The sequence below is a fragment of the Gopherus evgoodei genome, chromosome 4 (assembly GCF_007399415.2).
Source record: "Gopherus evgoodei ecotype Sinaloan lineage chromosome 4, rGopEvg1_v1.p, whole genome shotgun sequence".
Classification (NCBI taxonomy): domain Eukaryota; kingdom Metazoa; phylum Chordata; order Testudines; family Testudinidae; genus Gopherus; species Gopherus evgoodei.
The window spans coordinates 102,949,624-102,969,730 of NC_044325.1; the positions used below are offsets into that span (position 1 = coordinate 102,949,624).

Consider the following 20,107-nt stretch of genomic DNA (forward strand, 5'->3'; position numbering starts at 1 on the left):
CTCTACTGCCTCAGAGAAGCTCACATTTCTGATAAGTGCAGTATCTGCACTCCTTTCCCAACCAAATGTGGCAGGCATGAGAATTCCAGCTTCAGAAATGGAACGCTCCATGAGGCCGCAGTCAAATCCAAGCCAGGGAGAGCCCCCTGCATATCAGCTGAAACATCAATGAGTACACCTTCTAGCTCAGTGTCTGACTCAGGAGTGGGAAGGACTAGAGTGTAGGACCCTTTGTCTGGGCATTCTCACTAGTATAAGAGGCACTCTCAAAAGCATAAAAATAGATCGCCTCCTAGATCTTCCAAGAGAAAAGATCGCTCCCCACTCCATACAGGTTGGGCAACGCCTTGCACCCAGGACATACAGATTTAGGTCCTCCTAAGTTTCATGACAGTGATCAGAAGGTGCATAGGAGAAGGCTCCTTCAGTACTGTTCCGTGCGTCACCATTGACACTGAATATGGTACCAACTAAAACTAAACCCCAGGAGCTGAAGGACCAACCATGATCACATAGTCAGAGGCTCCATTGCAGGCAGTACCTTCACAGCCCCAAAAAGAACCACCAATTACTAAGAGTCCCTTTACACCAACTCTGGTGGCACAAAACAACAAGCTGCAGCCTTCCAAGGCTCCAGCATCCTACACCACTCCAGGTGATATCTTCATCCTCCTGGAGCCGCAATCTCCCCTGTTGTTAGGACCAACTTTCAACAGGGAGATTCTAAGACCAGGGAAAAACCCATTTCCCAATCCGTCCATTAGCTGCAGCTTCCCGACATCAGTACTGACAGCACCACTGATGGAACCAGATCTGATCATCTCATCATCGGGAGAGTCAGACAAACTGATGGAACCATCTTCTCTCCACCAAGGGAGTTCAGCCCAGAAAGCGGATTGAAAATCTTCTACCAGTCTCATCCATCCAAGTGGCGACCTCATCCTCAGAAACGATGTCTTGCGAATCACAACTTACATTTGAGCCCTCAAATTGGCCTTACTGGGGACTAAGGGACCTGTATGAATGGCATTCAGAATCCATGAGATCCAATAGGAAGTCTTTCCACCTCCTCTCCAAGAGGCCAGTCAGAACCTCCTGAGCCTACAGAAAAGGAAAAAGATGAACTGGATCCTTGGTACCATCAGTACCAGCAAGTATTTCTCCTTTCTCCCCCAAAGGGGCATTTGTTCCTGCCTCGCCATCTCCTTCAGATGACCACAGGCCATTTCAAGAGCTGCTTCAGAGAGTAGCAGAAGAGCTCCAAATCCCTTTAGATGAGGTCCAGGACTCACAACACAAGCTTGTGTACATTCTACCACCTATGGGATCTAGCCAAACAGCACTCCCAGTCAACGAGGCCATACCGGAACCTACAAGAATTGTGTGGAATACACCAACAACCTTTGCTTCTACCCCTAAGAAGGCAGAAAAGTGGTATTTTGCCCCAGCTAAGGGAGCAGAGTTCTTGTTCTCCAATCCTGTCCCAAACTCCCTAGTTATCCAACCAGCCACGGAAAAGTTGTGACAACAATATGCAAGAGCTACCTTTGCAGATAAGGAAGCCAAGAGTTTAGACCTTATGGTGAGAAAGATATTTACTTCCACCAGCCTCCAGTTTAGAATTTCCAACTAACAGTCCCTCGTGGCAAATGGACAAGTTACGTGTAAATGGGCACTCACCTCTTGAGCGGCTGGGTGCTGTATCACAGTCCTTTTCTTGACCCTGGTCCCACCCTGGGGGCTGCCAGCTAAATCACAAAGTCCAAATGAACCCCTTCTGGGGTATTAGTCTGTTTGCCTTGCGATGGTCTTTAACCCCAGTTTTAGGCCTTTTAAATTCAGCCTTTTGTTCAGGCTCCCATATAAGCCCTCTCCCCTTCTTAGGGTTTATGACACTTTACCCATGGTTGATAGGAGAATCGAGGCTCACTCACTACTTCGGTTTCCAAGCCAGGGATCCTATACACAGCAGTCCACATTCTGCTTACTTAAATCCTTCGCTGATATTTCCTTGGGCTTCATACCGGGCCCTTTTAACTCCAGCCCTCTCTCAGGGCCAGTGTCTTCTGGTTCTTCTCTCTCTCTAATCCTAGCTATGTAAGTTCAGCCAGCTATAAATCTGTCTAATTGTTGGCTCCTTTGTACCGAGAGGAGAACCCTCCTTCACTCCTCTGGTCCCAGCCAGAAACTGAACTGCTAAGGCCAAGCAGCTCTTTTTTTTTTAATGGTCCAGCAGGACCCTGATTTAAGTGTTTCTAGCTCTTCTGGCCCTTTGAGGACCAGGTCTCTTGTGGTTTTCAAAATGCCTGCTCTAAAGAGTCCTCTTTAATCAAATCTGGAGGACCCATCTTCATTGCTCTTTTCCTCTCAACCCGTTGCTTCTTGGAGCACAGTGAGGAAGTACCACAGGGCCCCCAGAATGGAGCCTTAAAGGCCAAATGCTCTTCATCACATTACTCCAGGAGAATAGGATTCAATGTCAAACCCATGATTTTTATTTGGAAATTTCATGTTTTGCTAATGTATTGTTTTTTGAAATTACATGATTGCATTTCTTACTCTGAAATACATAAAGTACAGAATAAACTTTACATGGATGAAGGAATGTCCTAACACTTCTTTGATCCATTATTCATACTGTATGGCTTTAGAATATCAGTAATAAAAAGTGAAAGATTACATACTGTTTGGCAATTAAGCTATATTTTATATTAAAAAATTATTCTTTAAAGCTACCATCATCACAGGATTTTCACTCATGAGTCTTGCCTCCAGTGCAACCCAAGCAGGCCCTGTCTTGTACTGGCAGATCGAGACTCTAGAGTGAGAATCATCCTTTGAGATGATATTTTCAAAGAAGCACAATTACATGTAAATAATTTTTTTTTCCCGTATTACTATAGATCTGAAGGGGGATACATTGCAATGGATCTTATCTGACTACAACTTTTAAAGTAAACAAAACTCTAAGATAGATAAAGTGTACTGAACCTGCATATTCTACTATTGTAAAAATATATCAATATACACATTGATGGTTATTTTAGCTGATATTCTTATTTCTGTGCTTTCAGAAACTGGCACCTGGAGTTAGTCAGTTTGCTTACACCTGTGTACAAGACCATTCTGTATGGACTAACCAACAGTTTTGGGAAACCACATTTTATAGCGATGTGCAAAATCAAGTTCGTTCCCTCTATCTCACAGCTAGGGAAGACAATCATACAATACGTTTGAAGCAAAAGGTAAGAGAAAATATAAAATAAATGAAGTGCAAAAAAACCAACGTTACTGCAGTATAATGGCTGCCATTTTACATGCAACAAAAGTCATGAAAATGTAAGTTTATTGCTCTCACCACTTCTACAAATCTAGTGTTTTCTTGTTACTATTGCCACATTAAATAGATATGTTATTAACTTTGTTCTGTAATCTACATCTGAATTTTATCTAAGTTATGGAAAAAAAGTTGTGAAATATAACTTGTGGACATACTTTACAGTATATTGCCCTTGATTTATGTGCATATTAATGACAAATAATCAAACTTTAATATTTTTTTTTACTCCCTGATACCCAAAGGTCTCCATCACAGGGAGTTTTGCCCAGGTATGAAGGAAAGTTCTGAATTTCATTGCTGTTTCAACTTTAACATTCCACTAACATATATTTTCCTTTAATTTCCTAAGCAAAAAAAGGTCCTTTTTAGGGAATGTATAGTATGCAAACTTTATATTGTATTCCAGAGACATTTTGCCAAGCAGGAAAAAGGTTTTAGCCTTATCAGTTGATCAATACTCAGCTCCCTTAGCTTCAGATCATTTGTATCTCCCAAACAACATAATTTACTGTCCCCAGCTGGGGGAAAGCGGGTGGAAGAATGGCTGAATGATGTGCGCATTCAGAAAATACTAAAATAAGAATGTTCCTCGAAGCTGTGTATCAGCATGCCAGGTATGACCTACTGGGCCATCTCTATCCTCTTCTGTTATGTGAACTTCCCAGAACCACTATTCCTAATCATGTGATTTGAGAGAGAAGTACTACCAGGGACATATGATGAGAAGAGAGAGAGCTGCAGAGTGTAGCTCCACATAACCATATGGGCTTGGGAAGAATGAGATGCAGAGAAGGCACCCTCAGTCATGTGGTTTATCAGGGGGATGGGAAAAGCTGCTGAATGAGGAAGTCGCTTGTCCACTTGCAGTGTGTGGGAAGCTGCAGAGGGCAGGAAGGTGCTGTAGAGGGGGAGGCACATGCAGACACCTATATTCACATTCCCAAATAATGCATAATTGTACTGAAAATTACTTGGAAAAATTTTTCCACATAGAATACATCCCTGCTATTTTAATTCTTTATCCTCAGCTAAATGAGGATGTGTGATATCAGCTACCAGATGTCTTTATTTGAATTTCCTCAGGCTATCATATAATTAGCCTACGTGCCATCTACCGAGTTTACAGAGAGCAAATGCTTGAATTGGAATCCAGCGTGTGAAAACATGAACATTTAAGCTATACTATAAATTCTTCTTCAAGTGCTTGTTCACGTCCTTTCCAACCAGGTGTGTGTACATCGTGTGCCCGCCAGCCTTAAGATTTTTCCCTTAGCAGCATCTGTAGGGTTGGCCTGGGCACCCCCTGGAGTCACGCCTTCATGATGCCCAATATAGCACCCTGCCGACCCCTACCTCCTCAGTTCCTTCTTACCACTAGTGATGGCTAGCTGGAACATCGCTCGCTCTTGTGGCAAGCGTTTTGACAGTGTCTTCTGTAGCTTTTATATACATACGGTGTAAATAGTTCTTTAGTTGGTTAGTAATTAGATGCAGTTTTAATAGTTTAGCTTTGTTTGGGAGGCTTTCCCCCCGACAACTTTTTTCCCAGCTCTGGGGTATGCCCAAACCTCCAGGGTTTAAACACTGTGAGGAGTGGCAAGTTTATGCCCAAGAGTGACCCTCAATCTTCCTGTCTGTGGTGCCTCGGAGAGAGCCACCAGAGAGAAGGGTGCAGGATCTGTAATAGATTCCACCCCAGAACCCTTAAAGACCAGGAGCAGAAACTTAAAATCCTGCTAATGGAGACGGCGCTGCGACCACACTCCGACCCCGGATCCGCCAAACCTGCGCCAAGTACCTCTTCGTCGGTACGCAGTACTCCGGTGCTGATGGTGCGTGAACTGGTGCCACCTAAGGACCCAAAGCCCCCTCAGCACTGCCTCGGCTAAGGTCATGAGAAGCCATCCACAGTGCGGCACCACTCTCAATCCCCAGTTCTGCTAAAGAAGAATACGCTGGGATCCAGTTGAGTCCGAACCCCCCACGGTCCCCAGATTGCCAAGGCGACCACCTCCAGCTCCCATCGACACTGGAGGTGTTTGAGGCGGCCAAGGACCTGATGTGCTTCTCAGTCCTGACCTCCCCAGAGAGGAGGGACAAGTCACCGGTCACTTTGCAGCCCTACTTCCAATCTAGGGGCAAAACAGTGCTAATGCCGTGCCGATCTCCATCTCCGGCACACCTCTCCCTGGCACGGCTCATACACGTAGGGGAGCTTCACCAATCCCTGGCCTCTCAGCACTGCTTGCCAGCAGCCCAAGGTACAGCTCTTCTGTGGTCTTCCTACTCTGAGATCTTTGAGTCGGAGGTGGATTCCTATCACTCCAACAGGTCCAGGAGCAGGAGATCCAGATCCTACTGGAGCCACCAGCCCTACCTGGCACTGTGGCTGCAGCAGTGGCAGGCATCATTCCAATGGCCCTTTTGGACACCCTGGGCGTACCACCAGAACCAAGGTCAGGTCCAAGATCCCGGTTGGCGTCGGTGTCTTCGGCATCCTTTGTTCCACCTCAAGCAATGCCGGCACCACCTGCAGTGGCACTGCCGACCGAAGTGCCGGCCCCAGTGTTACCAACAACAGCTCCGATGGCTTCAGCTCTGACTCTATCAGTGTCGACGAGGTTGGCACCACCGGATTTAGCAGCTCCTGCACCAACCGTGGCACCGAGATTCCCACCTCCAGTGACCCTGGTACCGCATCTCATCGAATACCGCATGCCAAGAGACCCAAAGGGTGCCGAAGGCAGTGAACAAGGTCCACTGCCAGTTATCTCCTCATCATCCTTGCCAGATAAATCAGTCGTGGGGGCATCAACATCATCAGCTCTGGAGGATAATCAGGTTCTCCAGCAGCTCCTGCGCTGGGCTGCCCAAACCCTGAGCATGCAGGCAGAGGAGGTGGTGATGGAGGAGTCGGACCCAGTCGTGGATATCCTCACACCCTCGGGTCCATTGGAGGCAGCCCTGCCACTGATAAAGACAGTAGTCGATACCACTAAATCCCTGTGACAGACCCCTCCTTCTCTGGCTCCTACGGCCAAGAGAAACAAAAGGCACTATTTTGTACCATATATGCGATATGAACACTTATATACCCACTCACCCCCCTACTCGGTGGTGGTTGATGCAGCCAATCAGCGGGAACTTCAGGGCTTCTAAGGTCCCACCCCAAAAAATAGAGAGGCAAAGAAACTCAACCTGTTTGGCAGAAAGGTCTATTCAACGGGGGACCTACAGCTCCACATCGGAAAACAGCAGGCCATTGTAAGCACAATATGCGCACAATACCTGCACTGCGATGGCCAAATTTGTGGAGCTCCTGCCACAAGACTCTTGCGCAGAGTTCTCCGCACTAGTGGAGGTGGGAAAGCTGATCTTCCAGGCTTTCCTATGGCGGCTTTTGGACGCGGCGGATGCAGCCTCATGCACACTAGCAACGGGGTGGTAATGAGGCAGATCTCCTGGTTGCAGGTCTCTGGATTACCACATGAGGTCCAACAAATGATCTAGGACCTCCCCTTCCCCTCCCCTGTTTTCTGATAAAATGGACAAGAGACTTCATAGTCTGAAGGACTCGAGGGCCAGCCTATGATCTCTGATCACCACCAGCTACTCAGTGTAGGCATTTCAGACCTCAGCCTATCCCTAGGTTCTATCAGATTCAGAACCGCCAGGACGCTCCTCATAAGAGGAATAGGAGCAGTAGGAGGAGGCACCCCTCCTCGGGGCAGAGCCTCTGGTCAGCCCAAGCCTTCGGCCAGCCCCAGACCCACTCTCCCTTTGAAGGTGTGGTCAAGGACAGCTCACCAGTTCAGAATCTGGATCTATCCCCTCTTAGCTTCTCATCCCATCTATCCCCTTTCTACCATGCTTGGTCCCTTATCACCTCAGACTGTTGGGTGCTCCGCACACTAGAGAGGGGATATTCCATCCAATTCTGTGCCGTCTATCCCTCTTCCCCATCCCTCTTCAGGGACCCCTCTCACAAGCAACTTCTAATTCGGGAAGTGAACTCCCTCCTCTCGGTAAGGACAGTGGGAGAGACTCCTCAGGGGCAAGGGTTTCTACTCCCAGTATTTCCTAATACTGAAAGCCAAGGGTGGCCTCAGACCCATCCTGGACCTGCAGCAACTCAACAAGTTCATAAAGAAACTTAAGAGTGTCATGGTCTCGCTGACTTCCATTATCCCCTCATTGGATCCAGGAGACTGGTACTCCACCCTTGACTTAAAGACACTTATTTCCACATAGCAATAATTCTTCCTCACTGACGCTACCTCAGATTTGTGGTAAACAGCCACTGTCAGTTTACCATCCTCCCTTTTGGCTTCTCAGCAGCACCTCGCATTTTCACCAAATGCATGGCAGTTGTCGTAGTGTTCCTGAGCAAGCACCGGATTCAGGTTTTCCTTTACCTCAGCAACTGGCTGATCAAAGACCACTCCAAATCCCAAGTGGAGGACCAGGTCGGCTGCATAAGAAGGACCTTCCTCAAACTAGGTCTCCTTCTCAACGATGCCAAATCTACTCTGTCCCCTGTGCAGAGGATAGAGTTTATAGGTGCAGTGCTGGACTCGACCCAAGCCAGGGCGTACCTCTCGGAAACCAGGTTTCAGTCTCTAGGGGACATCGTATGGGGCCTCGGATAGTTCCCACAACCACAGCAAGGAACTGCCTGAAACTGCTGGGGCACATGACTGCGTGCACCTACATAATACAGTATTCCAGATGCAGACTTTGCCCACTTCAATCATGGCTGACGTCAATTTATCGACTGGCCCGGGACTCTCTGGACAGCATTGTAACCCTGCCCCACCCTGTACTGGACTCTCTCCTTTGGTGGCTCGACCCACAAGTGTTTTGTGTGAGAGTACCGTTCACCAGCTCCCAGCCATCCCTTTCATTAGTGACAGATGCCTCGAATCTGGGCTGGGGAAACATTTGGGAGACCTCAGAACTCAGGGCCTCTGGTCTGAGGCAGACCTCACTCAGCATATCAACATCAGAGAGCTGAGAGTGGTGCATCTGGCATGCCAGGTTTTCAGAATATCAGTCCTCATGGACAACACCACAGTGATGTTTTATATCAACAAATAGGGGGGTGCATGCTCCTCTCCTCTGTGCCAGGAAGCCCTCATGCTGTAGGACTTGTGTAGAGCACTCGATACACCTGCAGGCTTCATACCTTCCCGGGGTGCAGAACGAGCTGGCGGACAGCCTCAGCTGAACTTTTCACAGCCATGAGTGGTCTCTCTTGCCGGACATAGTGAGCTCAATTTTCCATCTCTGGGGCTTTCCCCAGATAGACCTGTTCACCACGTGCAGCAACAGGAAGTGTCAACTATTTTTCTCCTTCATGAATCACAGGCCAGGTTCCATCGTGGATTCCTTCCTCCTTCTGTGTGGGGACCGTCTGCTCTATGCTTTCTCAACAATACCGCTGGTCTGCAAGGTGCTCCTCAAGGTCTGGGACTGGGACCAGGTCATATTGATAGCTCCAGCATGGCCATGCCAGCACTGGTTCACATCACTCCCAGAAATGTCTGTGGTGACCCCACTCACCTTGCTGTTGGTCCCGGACCTGATCATGCAGGATCACAGCTGCCTCCGACACTCAGACCTAGAGTCCCTCCACCTCAAAGCTTAGATGTTCCATGTCTAAATGCTCTGGAACTGTCCTGTTATGATCAAGTCAGACAAGTTCTCCTTGGCAGTAGGAAGCTCTGTACAAAGGCAACGTATCTTGCCAAGTGGAAGAGGTTCTCTCTCTGGTTGGAGCAGCAGCAGCATCAGTCTCCAACGCTCGCCCCCGTCCCTTTCTTAGTGGACTACCTCTTCCATCTTAAACAACAGGCGCTGTCCTTGTTGTCAATAACAAGGCCACCATCTCCATCTTCCATCCGGGCACAGATGGCTTCTTGGTCTTTGCGAACCGCATAGTTACCTGTTTCCTCACAGGCCTCGACAGGGTCTACCCGCAAACTCATCAGCCTGCCCCAGCCTAGGACCTTAACCTGGTCCTCAGCAGACTTATGGGACCCCCATTTGAGCCAATGGCGACATGCTCCTCGCTTTATCTTCCTTATAAGATGGCATTCCTGGTGGTGATAATCTCAGCTAGGAGAGTGTCGGAGCACAGGGCACTTACATCCAAGCGCCCTTACACAGTATTTCATAAGGACAAGGTTCAGCTCAAGCCACACCCGGCTTTCTCCCTAAAGTTGTCTCCCAGTTTCAGATGAACCAGGACATCTTCCTCGCAGTGTTTTATCCTAATCCACATTTCTGTGACAGGGAGTGAAGGCTTCATTCATTGGATGTTCACAGAGTGCTGGCCTTCTATATAGAGAGAACTAAGCCATTCCAAAAGTCCATCCAGTTATTCATGGTGGTGGCGGAGAGGATGAAGGGCCTCCCCGTCTCATCCCAGCGCATCTCGTCGTGAATCACGTCTTGCATTCAGGACTGGCGAAAGTGCCAGCTCCGCCGATCACCGCTCACTCCACCAGGGCTCAGGCCTCCTCAGCTGCATTCCTGGTACAGGTCCCCACCCAGAAGATCTGCAGAGCGGCGACGTGGTCCTCTATACACGTTTATGACACACTATGCTATCACACAGCAGGCCAGAGATGATGCGGCCTTTGGATGAGCTGTGATCCAATCAGTGGATGATTCTGACCTCACCTCCTGAACTTTGGCTTGTGAGTCACCTGGTTGGAATGGACATGAACAACACATCTCGAAGAACAACAGTTACAGGAAGGCGAGTAACGATTTTTTATTTATATCTACACAAGGCTCAGCTAAACGCCATAGGACTTTGGACAAAATTATCTGTCAGGCAATTAGCTGCATCTTATTTCTCCATCCAATTCAAGCTTGATCTCTGCCTGAGTTAAGACTCTGCAAGCTGAAAGGAAAAGCTATATAATAGACTGTTAAACCCAACTCAGCAAAAAATGATTACGCAAAGATGGTATGGGCTAGAAAACACTAGAACTGAATTAAACTATTAAATTTAACTTGGCTATACTATGCTATTTGCATTATTTCAGTACAATAGCTTAATTCACTTAAGGATGCAATCCTTAAGTCCTATTGTAAGTGGATATAAGTGTTAGGGTTTTTTGTTTGTTTGTTTGTTTTTACGTTTTATATAATGAAATGAAGAGTTCAACACTTTGGAATTAATGTTAATATCTCTTTTCTTAATGTTAGTAATATAACTCTGTCATCTATTGTTTGTGGTAATATTTGTTCTAGGAGAAAAATTCTGTAGGTCTGGACCAGGATAAAACAGCCATGGATCTGGCTGCTGAGCAGTTGCGTTTATGGCCAACACTCAGTAAAGAAACTCAGCAGGAGCTGATACAGAATGAGGAAAGTACAGTTTTCAGTCAGGCAATTCATTTTGCTAACCTCATGGTCTATCTGCTAGTGCCACTGGACACAAGTAAAAACAAACTATTGAGAACATCAGCTACAGGAGACTGGGAGAGTGGAAGCAATAGCATTGTCACAAATAGGTGCGTAAATGAAAAGACATGGTTTGGTAGTAAGCAATTGTGAAATGTAACTCGGTCCTTTTAGTAAAAATACTGTATTATAAAAATTAAACACGGGAGTACTTTACAGTAATGGAAGTTCATGTCCTATGGTAACAACCTTTTTAACAATGTAAAAGTAAGGACCTTTGAAATTGTAATTCCTGCTGATATTCTTTCTAACTTAATGTTCAGTTTGCAGTGCTCTGTATTCATAATACCAGTAATATCAACATAATGTTTTAATATCCTCCAAAAAGTGCCATTTTCTCCTTTGACGCAATGCACAGAAATCCTTACTTCTCTAAGCAGTTCCAGAGTATTGAGCTATTAAAAATTGTATGCCCGCAAAGCAATATTTCCTTTGGTAGTAGTTAAGGCTGTAAGTCAATTCAGTAGTGGATGATGTGATCATTCTGTGCATTTTGTACGTTAGCCTAAGGTTCTAATCCTGCAAACTGCTCTAAATGCACAAAGTCCTGGTGAAGTAAGTGAAGTTCTTTGCAAGCACAGGGGTCCACCTTCACAGAGCACCTTGCTGGTCAAAATTTGTAAAGCATTTTATTACCTTTTCAGTAACAGGTGTTATGTAAAATATTATAATAAATGTTCACAGAGCATATAAAACTGTGCAAGAAATAAAGGGAATTTGATATAACAAGGCTCAGCCCTGTCTCAAGTACCTAAAACATTGTTTTCAAATAATCTCAAAGGCATCAGAGAAATTCTATTGTGTGCATCTTTTCTTTCTGGGATAACTGATTCAGGAGCAATATATTAAGGCGGCCAGACGCTTAGCATGGTCATTCTCATGTAACATGATACTTTTTCATTTGTATTGAGGAATAAGGAAGAAAGCTCCTTCTTTGTGCACTTTAGTACCAACATAAAATCATATCCTTTAGAAGTAGCAATTAGCTCCTTAGTTATAATAGATTTTGGAGTCAGGAGTAGCCATTAGTGACAGGGAGTCTGAAATACACTGAAATATACACTGAAAATACATTAAATACCTATTTAGGTATTTATTTAGGTAAAATGCTCTCACCCTTACTCTCTTTTCTTCCTTTCTTTGAATTGATCAAAATTTGACCAAAAGAGTGTAATAATTATTAAATTGCCTTTTTGCTAGCAAATATTGAAAATTATTCCATATACATTTAAATGGACTTTAAGAAGTAGGTCATCGGCAAAATTCATATTGTCTTCAACAGGACTAGGAGAAAACCAGTAACATTTTCTATACTAGTGAAATAGAAATGTAGATTGTTGTTTTGCTGGCTATAGAAATCATGTAACTTGCAATCATTTAAGAAATTCACAATCAGTTTCACATTCATCATCCGGTCTGGAAATATTTGTTGGTGTCTCTGTTGTTTATTCTGTAAAATGCCCAGACCAACAAAACCAAGTTCTCTTCTCAAGTATCACCATAAATATGACAACACTATCAAATGTTTTTGTTTAATGACTGGAGATAGTGAGATGATAGTGTCACAGATCTTGAATGATCCAAAGGCTGAAACATAAGTAGTTATTTCACAGTGTCTTTCCAGTGTAATCATCTCATACTTCAATGAGAATAATTAAATCTGTATGCAGTACTTGTCCTTTGCGCATGGTTTAAATGATTGCTAATTGTGTGGTAAGTATGTGGTGGTTTGATACTAAAGGAGATAAACCTGAATGGCAACTCCATGTAGCTGCTGAAGAGAATGTAGTTTTACTTTAAAATTTGCATAGTTGCTTACAGTCTACGTAGAAATTTTAAGTTCAATTTTCATTCTAATTTTTTCACTTACTCTACCTTCCTTTTCTTCTTAACTTCTTAGAACAGCTACGAAATGCAAATTATTTGAATTATTATTTTGCATGCCATTTCTTGGGGAAAGGCAACCCTCTCACACATAAGAGATCATTTACTGCCACTTAAAATGACATGCATTTCATAGGGGCAGTCAGACTTGTTGGTAAATTAGGACACTTAATATTATCATTCTAGACAAAGGAGTTCTTTATATATTGAAAACCTGCTTCCATTACATTATCTTCACTTGCAGTTTTGAGTACTCAGCCCTTCTGCAAATTAAGCCGCTGCTGTCTCTCAAGTTGAGACCACCAGTGAAACATTTGGTGTAAGTGTCTTGCCTAGCATCTCACAGGAACTGTAGAGCAGTGTCAGAGGTGGAATCCAATTCTCCAAGGTAGTAGTCAACTGACTGTTCCAGGAGATGATTCTTTCTCTTCCTGCAATCCCTTGCCTTAGTCAGTACACACCTTCCAACTTCCACAACAACCGAATCTGAGGTCCTACAAACAGCCTCACTCACTATACAACCCTGAATTATCTGAGCACCATCCATTCTATGCACTGAATGAAGCAGGAGTCCAGTAGAAAAAACATTATATGATTAAAGAATGTAATTTATATTTACAAGGGAAGTGAATTATGTTTCCACCTTCATTCTGGCACTTAATAATTTCTGAATATTTGACTTTGCAATCTAATTGTTCTTTGAAGGTAGGGGGTTTTTTAATGTAATTTATTATTGTTCTTCAAGTAGTGTCTGTATGGGCGCTCCACTCTAGGTGCACATGCACCTCAGATTGGAGATTTTAGGTAACAGTGCCATTCAGCCCATGCATGCGCCCATGCAGCCGCATGCTCTGCACCATGTATATATGCAGCTGTGCAGGTGAACCACCTTCAGTTCCTTCTCAGCCACCTCGGCCTGTGATGGCACCTCAACAGTGTCCAAGTTGAGCTTACCTTTCTCTTATCTATTAGTTAGTTAACATTAGTCCTTAGTGTTAGCTTTGTATTAGTTAGTTGTAATTATATAATTTTAAAATATATATATATATTATAGAGAGAGAGAGAGGGGAGTGTGGGGGCAGGGGAGAGAGTTAATTATAAGTGTAAGGATCGTTGTCCTTTTAGCTTTTTTTGCCTCTCAGGGGAACTTAAACACTGGAGGGCATGCCCAGTTCTCCTGGTTGGAAATGCTGTCTTTCATGCTGGAAGGTGTTTCTGGTGAGTGACAGGCATCCCCAGCATGTCCATTGCCTTGGGGAGTTGTGCATTCCCCAAAAGTGTAATTCCTGCTTGGCATTATAATTAAGAGCAAGAAAGAACAGGAACCTCAGTTATGTCTTCTCATGACGGAGAGAGCTCTCTGGCCAGCTTCTGACCCCAACCAAGGGACCCCGCCCTGTACAATGAACTTCAAGCAAGTCAGCTGCCTAAACCTCCTCAGTGCATCCCCTTGAGCATCAAAAAAGTTGTCTCTGGAATTGTCTCAAAAGGACTATAGGAAGCAGTCTTCATGCTCTCTGGGTAGAAAATCTACCTCAAAGAAATTGTCTCTGGTTCAGACAACCATTTTGACACCTATCGGTCTCCAGCTTGGTGGAGGCTCCACGTGGCTGCAGGTTCTTTAGGTACCATGAGCACCAGCATGGCCAAGGACTCTAAGGATTCTAGCTCCAGAAGATCAGTACTGTCTGTTGACTGGAGCAGCAGGAAGATGATGATCAGCTCTTCTGGTACTGACAGAGTCTACCAGGCCCTCAGTATCTAGCATTTTGGCACTGCAGAAAACCAGACAACACCTACTGGTCAGTCATCATACTGCATAAGACCTTCAGTACCATTAACTCCCTCTGCCACAGTTACTTCTACCTAGGCTGCCTTTTTGGCACCAACCAATGTTTCAGTACTGCAAGAGTTTTGATTCCTGGGGGACCTGGCAGTAACACAAACATCTGAACCTCCTTTGTTCGGCACCCACCGATTCTTGATATTGAGGATGTCAAAGTTAGAATCAGGACTCACAATTTGTCAGACCACTCTGTTTTATTAGCACAGCGCTCTGCCAATAACATTCAGAATATGTGAGCGGCCATACAAGGCCAAAACAGTCTTATTTATACAGATAAAAGAGCGGGAATCAGACAAAAGAACAAAGAAAGCAAAACTGTAAAATTCACCTGGGGCACAGCATGCATATCCTACTTCCTTACTAACTCTTTATGGATCTGAGGCTAATACTTCACCAATTGCCCTTAAATGGTGCAATTGTTCTATGTGAATGTCTGTATTCCTGACACCTGGATTGCAGCATTCCAACAGTTTTTCTTAAAGGTACAGACAGCATTTCTTTAATCCTTTCTATTTTCACAATATAATTCATTCTACTTTCACAAGGACCTCTTGCTCTCTGGACATTTGCCTGGTACCAGTGAAGTCTACACCTATCTCTAAGGGTGTCCCTCCCTGACAAAGTGACAATGAGGAAGATGATAGGAACTTTTCATCAGTCTCTCAGATTTCTGTCCTTGGCTCTTCTTTCCATTATCAGGGACCTTCTTTCCTGAGACCTACAGGGAATCAGAACATCTTCTTGAAAGACATCCTCATACTCCATCCCACTGGCATGGACACCTTTGGGCACCTCCCACCCACGCCATCTGCACCATCTCATTGGCTATACTGGGACCCTTGAGCAGCTTAACTACAATTCTACAGGGCCCCTAGTGTTTCTCGCTGGGAGAAGGGCAGATAATCCCCACCAACCTGTCTCTAGGGTGCCCAATCCACAGGAGGAAACAGGATGGGGGGTAATAGGAGCATTTATAAGAAAAAGCCACAAATCAGGACTGTCCCTACAAGATCGGGACATCTGGTCACCCTACTTGCCTCCCAAGTACCTTAACAGACAACAGTTCCAAAAGAAGAGTCCACCTATTTCTCAGGCATTGATCTAACAACCCACAATTTTGACACACCAATTTTGACAGGGTGGTCAAAGTGTTCAGTTACCATCCCCACTCATACCTACTTCAGCAATCTGTACGTCTCTCTCACTTCAGTGACCATCTTTCTCACTTCCACTGAGCTTGGGAACATATCCCTGTGAGCATGAGGGCTTTGGAGATCATATCAACAGAATACTCCATTCAGTTTACTTCCCTCCAGCCATCCCACCCCGCTTCCCCATCCCTCTTCAGGGACTCCTCTCACAAGCTCCTCCGATGACAGGAAATAGACTTCCTCCTGAATTTGGGTGCTATAGAACCAGTTCCTACTCAACACAGAGGGATGGGGTTTTATTCCAGGTACTTACTGGTTCCAAAGAAGAATTGTGGCTGGAAACCTTTTGTGGATCTAAGATCACTCAACAGATTTGCAAAGATTCAAAATTCAAGATGATAATTCTTGCAGCAATAATTCTATCACTGGAGAAAGGAGATTGGTTCTCGGCCCTTGACCTACTTCCTTTCATACAGTGATTCACCCCTTCCGCAGAAGCTTCCTACACTTTGCTGTCCGTCAAGAGTATTTTTAATACAAGGCTTTCCCATTTGGTCTCTCCTCTGCACCCAAAGTATTCTAAAAATTTCTCTCAGTGATGGCTCCTCTTGTTCACAGACAAGGAATTCTGATTTTCCCATACCTTGATGAATTGGCTGCTCGAGGGATTCTCCTACAATGAAGTCTCACTGGCCACTCAGAGAGCCATAGACCTATTTCTCAGACTGGGACTACAGTTAAACATCCAAAAGTCCACATTAACCCCAATGCAAAGTCTGGAGTTCATAGAAGCTTACCTCAGTGTGGTAGTGGGCAAAACATACCTCCCTTCGCACAGGTTCAAAGCCCTAGCCAATTTAGTCACTACAATCTAGATCAGCCCCCAGATATGATCTAGAGATTCTCTCCATGGAACATGTGGCAGCTGATACCTTTGTGATAAAGCGTATGTGCTGCCTTGAGGAGTGGCTCAGAACTGTTTATTCACCAATCAAATAGAGTTTGAACAAAACACTCTTGATGCCCTCAGTCGTGAAAAAAATCCTTTAACTGGTGGAAGGACCCTCAAAATTTTTCGCATGGGTCCCCTTTTCTCAGTCATCTCCAATGTCAATAATAACAATGGGCACATCCCTTTTGGGATGGAAAGCCCATCTAAACACTCACTGCTCAAGGCAAGTGGTCACCTCTTGAGTCCATGCTACACTTCATCTTACTGGAACTCTGAACAGTCAGAAATGCCTGTCTCCATTTTCTTCCACTGAACAGAGGAAATACATGAAGATTATGACAGACATGTCATGCATGTTTTATATCAACCATCAAGAGGGGAGCGAGATCATCCTCTCTTTGCTCTGGAGCAGTGAGGCTTTGGAATTGGTGCATTCTAAATCAGATCAGCATCTCAGCAGCTTACTTTCCTGGCATGCAAAACATCACCCTCAGTAGGCACTCCTCACAAGATCATAAATGGGAGATAGAGCCCATTACACACCACTGTATTTTTTGGTGTTCGAGCATCACACACAGCCAAGAAAGAGCAAGAAACACTCGAGAAGCAGACTGTCCCTATGGGTGCTCCACTACTTGCCCTTATCTCCTCTGCTCCCGAGTTCTTTGTGATGGAATTTGGCAGTACAGAAGAAACTGAGGGCAGTTCACCTGCACAGCTCTGTATGGCTACGGTGCAGAGCATGGGACTGTATGGGCTGCATGTGTGGGCTGAACAGGCACTTCTAACTAAAATCTCCAATCTGAGGCTCATGAGACCCATGCACAGCTAGGATGGAGCACACATGGAGATGCACGTCTTGAAGAACCACAGTTACTGCACAGGGTTAGTATCCTTCTCTTTGTTGAGCATGGATTATAGACTGTGAGTGATGCTAAGTATAATGAAGAGGAGACATGGGACCAGACTTAAAGGATTTTCCTTTTTGAGGAACTATTCCTTTCTATACTAGACTTGTTAGGAAAGTTTTTTCTACCTTATTTATTCACTAGTGCAGCTCCAGCAGTGGGAGTGCTATTGTAGACGTGGCACCAGCATACACTGGTGTTTATATTGTTAGTATCTGAAACTGTGCTTGAAGTGTAGAGGCAAAGTGGGCTATATATTTAGCTACACTGAATACAGCAGACTCAGACAAAAATTATATGGTAGTTATTCTCTGTGTATTATAGTTAGCTAACTGGATTTTTTTACACTAGCAGTTTTTTTCCTTTTCTGTAGTATTGCCGGGAGTGTTGCGGAGAGCTATGACACCGAAAGTGGGTTTGAAGACTCTGAGAACAATGATATTGCCAATGCAGTTGTGCGCTTCATCACCAGATTTATAGACAAAGTATGTACAGAGAGTGGAGTTACACAGGATCACATCAAGAGTCTTCATTGCATGATACCAGGTGAGAACTGGTTAAAAAAAAATGTAAATTTGCAAAATTGTCACTTCTTTCTCTGGGAACTGATATTTTCCAGTGGAAGTGTATTTTTGGTTTGTTGTTTTCAGTATAATTTATGAGTTTGTTTCCTAGACTGTAATCATTGATGAATTCCAAATAGCCATTGATGACATCTATGCTGTTTTTCCTTGACAGTTTAACTGTAGGATTTCAAAATGGTGGAGTTATATTTAGTTTGTTTTACTCTTTCTTACATTGTGTGAGGTTTAATTTATGGTGTCACTGATTCCCAGGGATTGTAGCAATGCACATTGAGACTCTGGAGGCCGTCCATCGAGAGAGTAGAAGACTACCACCAATACAGAAGGTAAGTATTATAAAAGGTGTTTGTATTGGTTACACGTATTGGAATCATACACAGTTTGGCATGGCTTCAACCTTCCTTTTTCTAATATTATGAAGAGACGTCTGATCACTGAACAGTATAATCAAGAAATTTTCCACCAGTGTTAAATAAATTGATTGGCTTTGGTCTCATGAAATATGAACATAAAGTGTTTGCATGCCAACTACTTGTTAAGACCCATTTCACTGAGTTGAGTCCAAACTCAGCCTCTCGCAGAGTCAGTCTCATAACAGTTTTGAATTTAAATTTTTCATGTCAAATACCACTTTGGTAGATTCCAGTGTTATACTGTACATTACACTTACATTTAAAATTCTTATATTTGGCCTCAGCCTAAGATTCTGCGACCTGCTTTGCTGCCAGGAGAAGAGTTTGTGTGTGAAGGTCTCCGCGTGCTGCTGGATCCTGATGGGAGAGAGGAAGCAACAGGAGGATTGCTTGGAGGTCCCAACATTCTCCCAGCAGAAGGAGCCTTGTTCCTTACCACATACAGAATTATATTTAAAGGCACTCCTCATGATCAATTAGGTATGGGCTTTCTTACTAAGATCAGAATAATTTATGGTCTGGCAGGTATATGAGACCTTGAACTGGCCCTGCAGTTTATTTAAGCAAGATCATCAAAACAGATCTACCCAACAAAAAACTGCTAAGAATTCAGTTAAGTATTAATTTAATTCATGTTGATCATCTATGCAGAAATAGACCATGCGCCTAGATTCTTGACTTTATCTCTAAATATAATTATATTTATTTTTGATGCTACATTTTAATTTATCTGCAATTCAAATATCCACCTGAGTTTTTAGGTACTGAATTTAGCATTGTTCCCATGTTACAGTAGGCCTTTGGGGTCCTATTTACTTAAAATACAATAAAAATATACTTTGAGTTTTCTGTTCATACCTAAGATAAGAAGAGCCATACTGGGTCAGACCAAAGGTCCCTCTAGCCAGTATCCTGTCTTCCGATAGTGGCCATTGCCAGATGCCTCAGAGGGATTGAACAGAAAAGGTAGTCATCAAGTGATCCATCCCGTCGCACATTCCCAGCTTCTGGCCAACAGAAGCTAGAGACACCATTCCTGCCCATCCTGGCAAATAGCCTTTGATAGACGTATTCTCCATGAATTTATCTAGTTCTTTTTGGAACCCTGTTATAGTCTTGGCCTTCAGGTAAGGAGTTCCGCAGGTTGACTGTGCGCTGTGTGAAAAAATACCTCCTTTTGGTTGTTTTAAACCTGCTGCCTGTTAATTTCATACGGTGGCTCCTAGTTCTTGTGTTATGAGAAGGAATAAATAACTCTTCCTTATTTACTCTCTCCTCACCAGTCATAATTTTATAGATCTCTATCATATCCCCCCTTAGTCATCTCTTTTCCAAGCTGAAAAGTCCCAGTCTTATTAAGCTCTCCTCATACAGCAGCCATTCCATACCCTAATCATTTTTGTTGCTCTTTTCTGAATCTTCCAATATCAATATATCTTTTTTCAGACAGGGTGACCACATTTGCACTCAGAATTTAAGATGTGGATGTACAATGGATTTATATGGAGGCACTATGATATCTTCTGTCTTATTATCTATCTCTTTCCTATGAT

At 44.1% G+C, this 20,107-nt stretch overlaps 1 protein-coding gene across 6 annotated transcripts in view; it reads left to right on the forward strand.

Annotated features, from left to right (window-relative positions):
* Positions 1-20,107, forward strand: part of SBF2 (SET binding factor 2) — a 595,850-nt gene that overhangs the window by 481,884 nt on the left and 93,859 nt on the right. For 4 of the 6 annotated variants that reach the window (XM_030560381.1, XM_030560383.1, XM_030560385.1 and 1 more), the window contains 6 exons: positions 3,075-3,245; positions 3,583-3,609; positions 10,604-10,866; positions 17,931-18,103; positions 18,394-18,467; positions 18,839-19,034. In XM_030560381.1, coding sequence (XP_030416241.1) covers positions 3,075-3,245; positions 3,583-3,609; positions 10,604-10,866; positions 17,931-18,103; positions 18,394-18,467; positions 18,839-19,034 — 904 coding nt within the window. The remainder of the gene's footprint in view (positions 1-3,074; positions 3,246-3,582; positions 3,610-10,603; positions 10,867-17,930; positions 18,104-18,393; positions 18,468-18,838; positions 19,035-20,107) is intronic. The other 2 variants (XM_030560382.1, XM_030560384.1) reach the window with 1 other exon arrangement.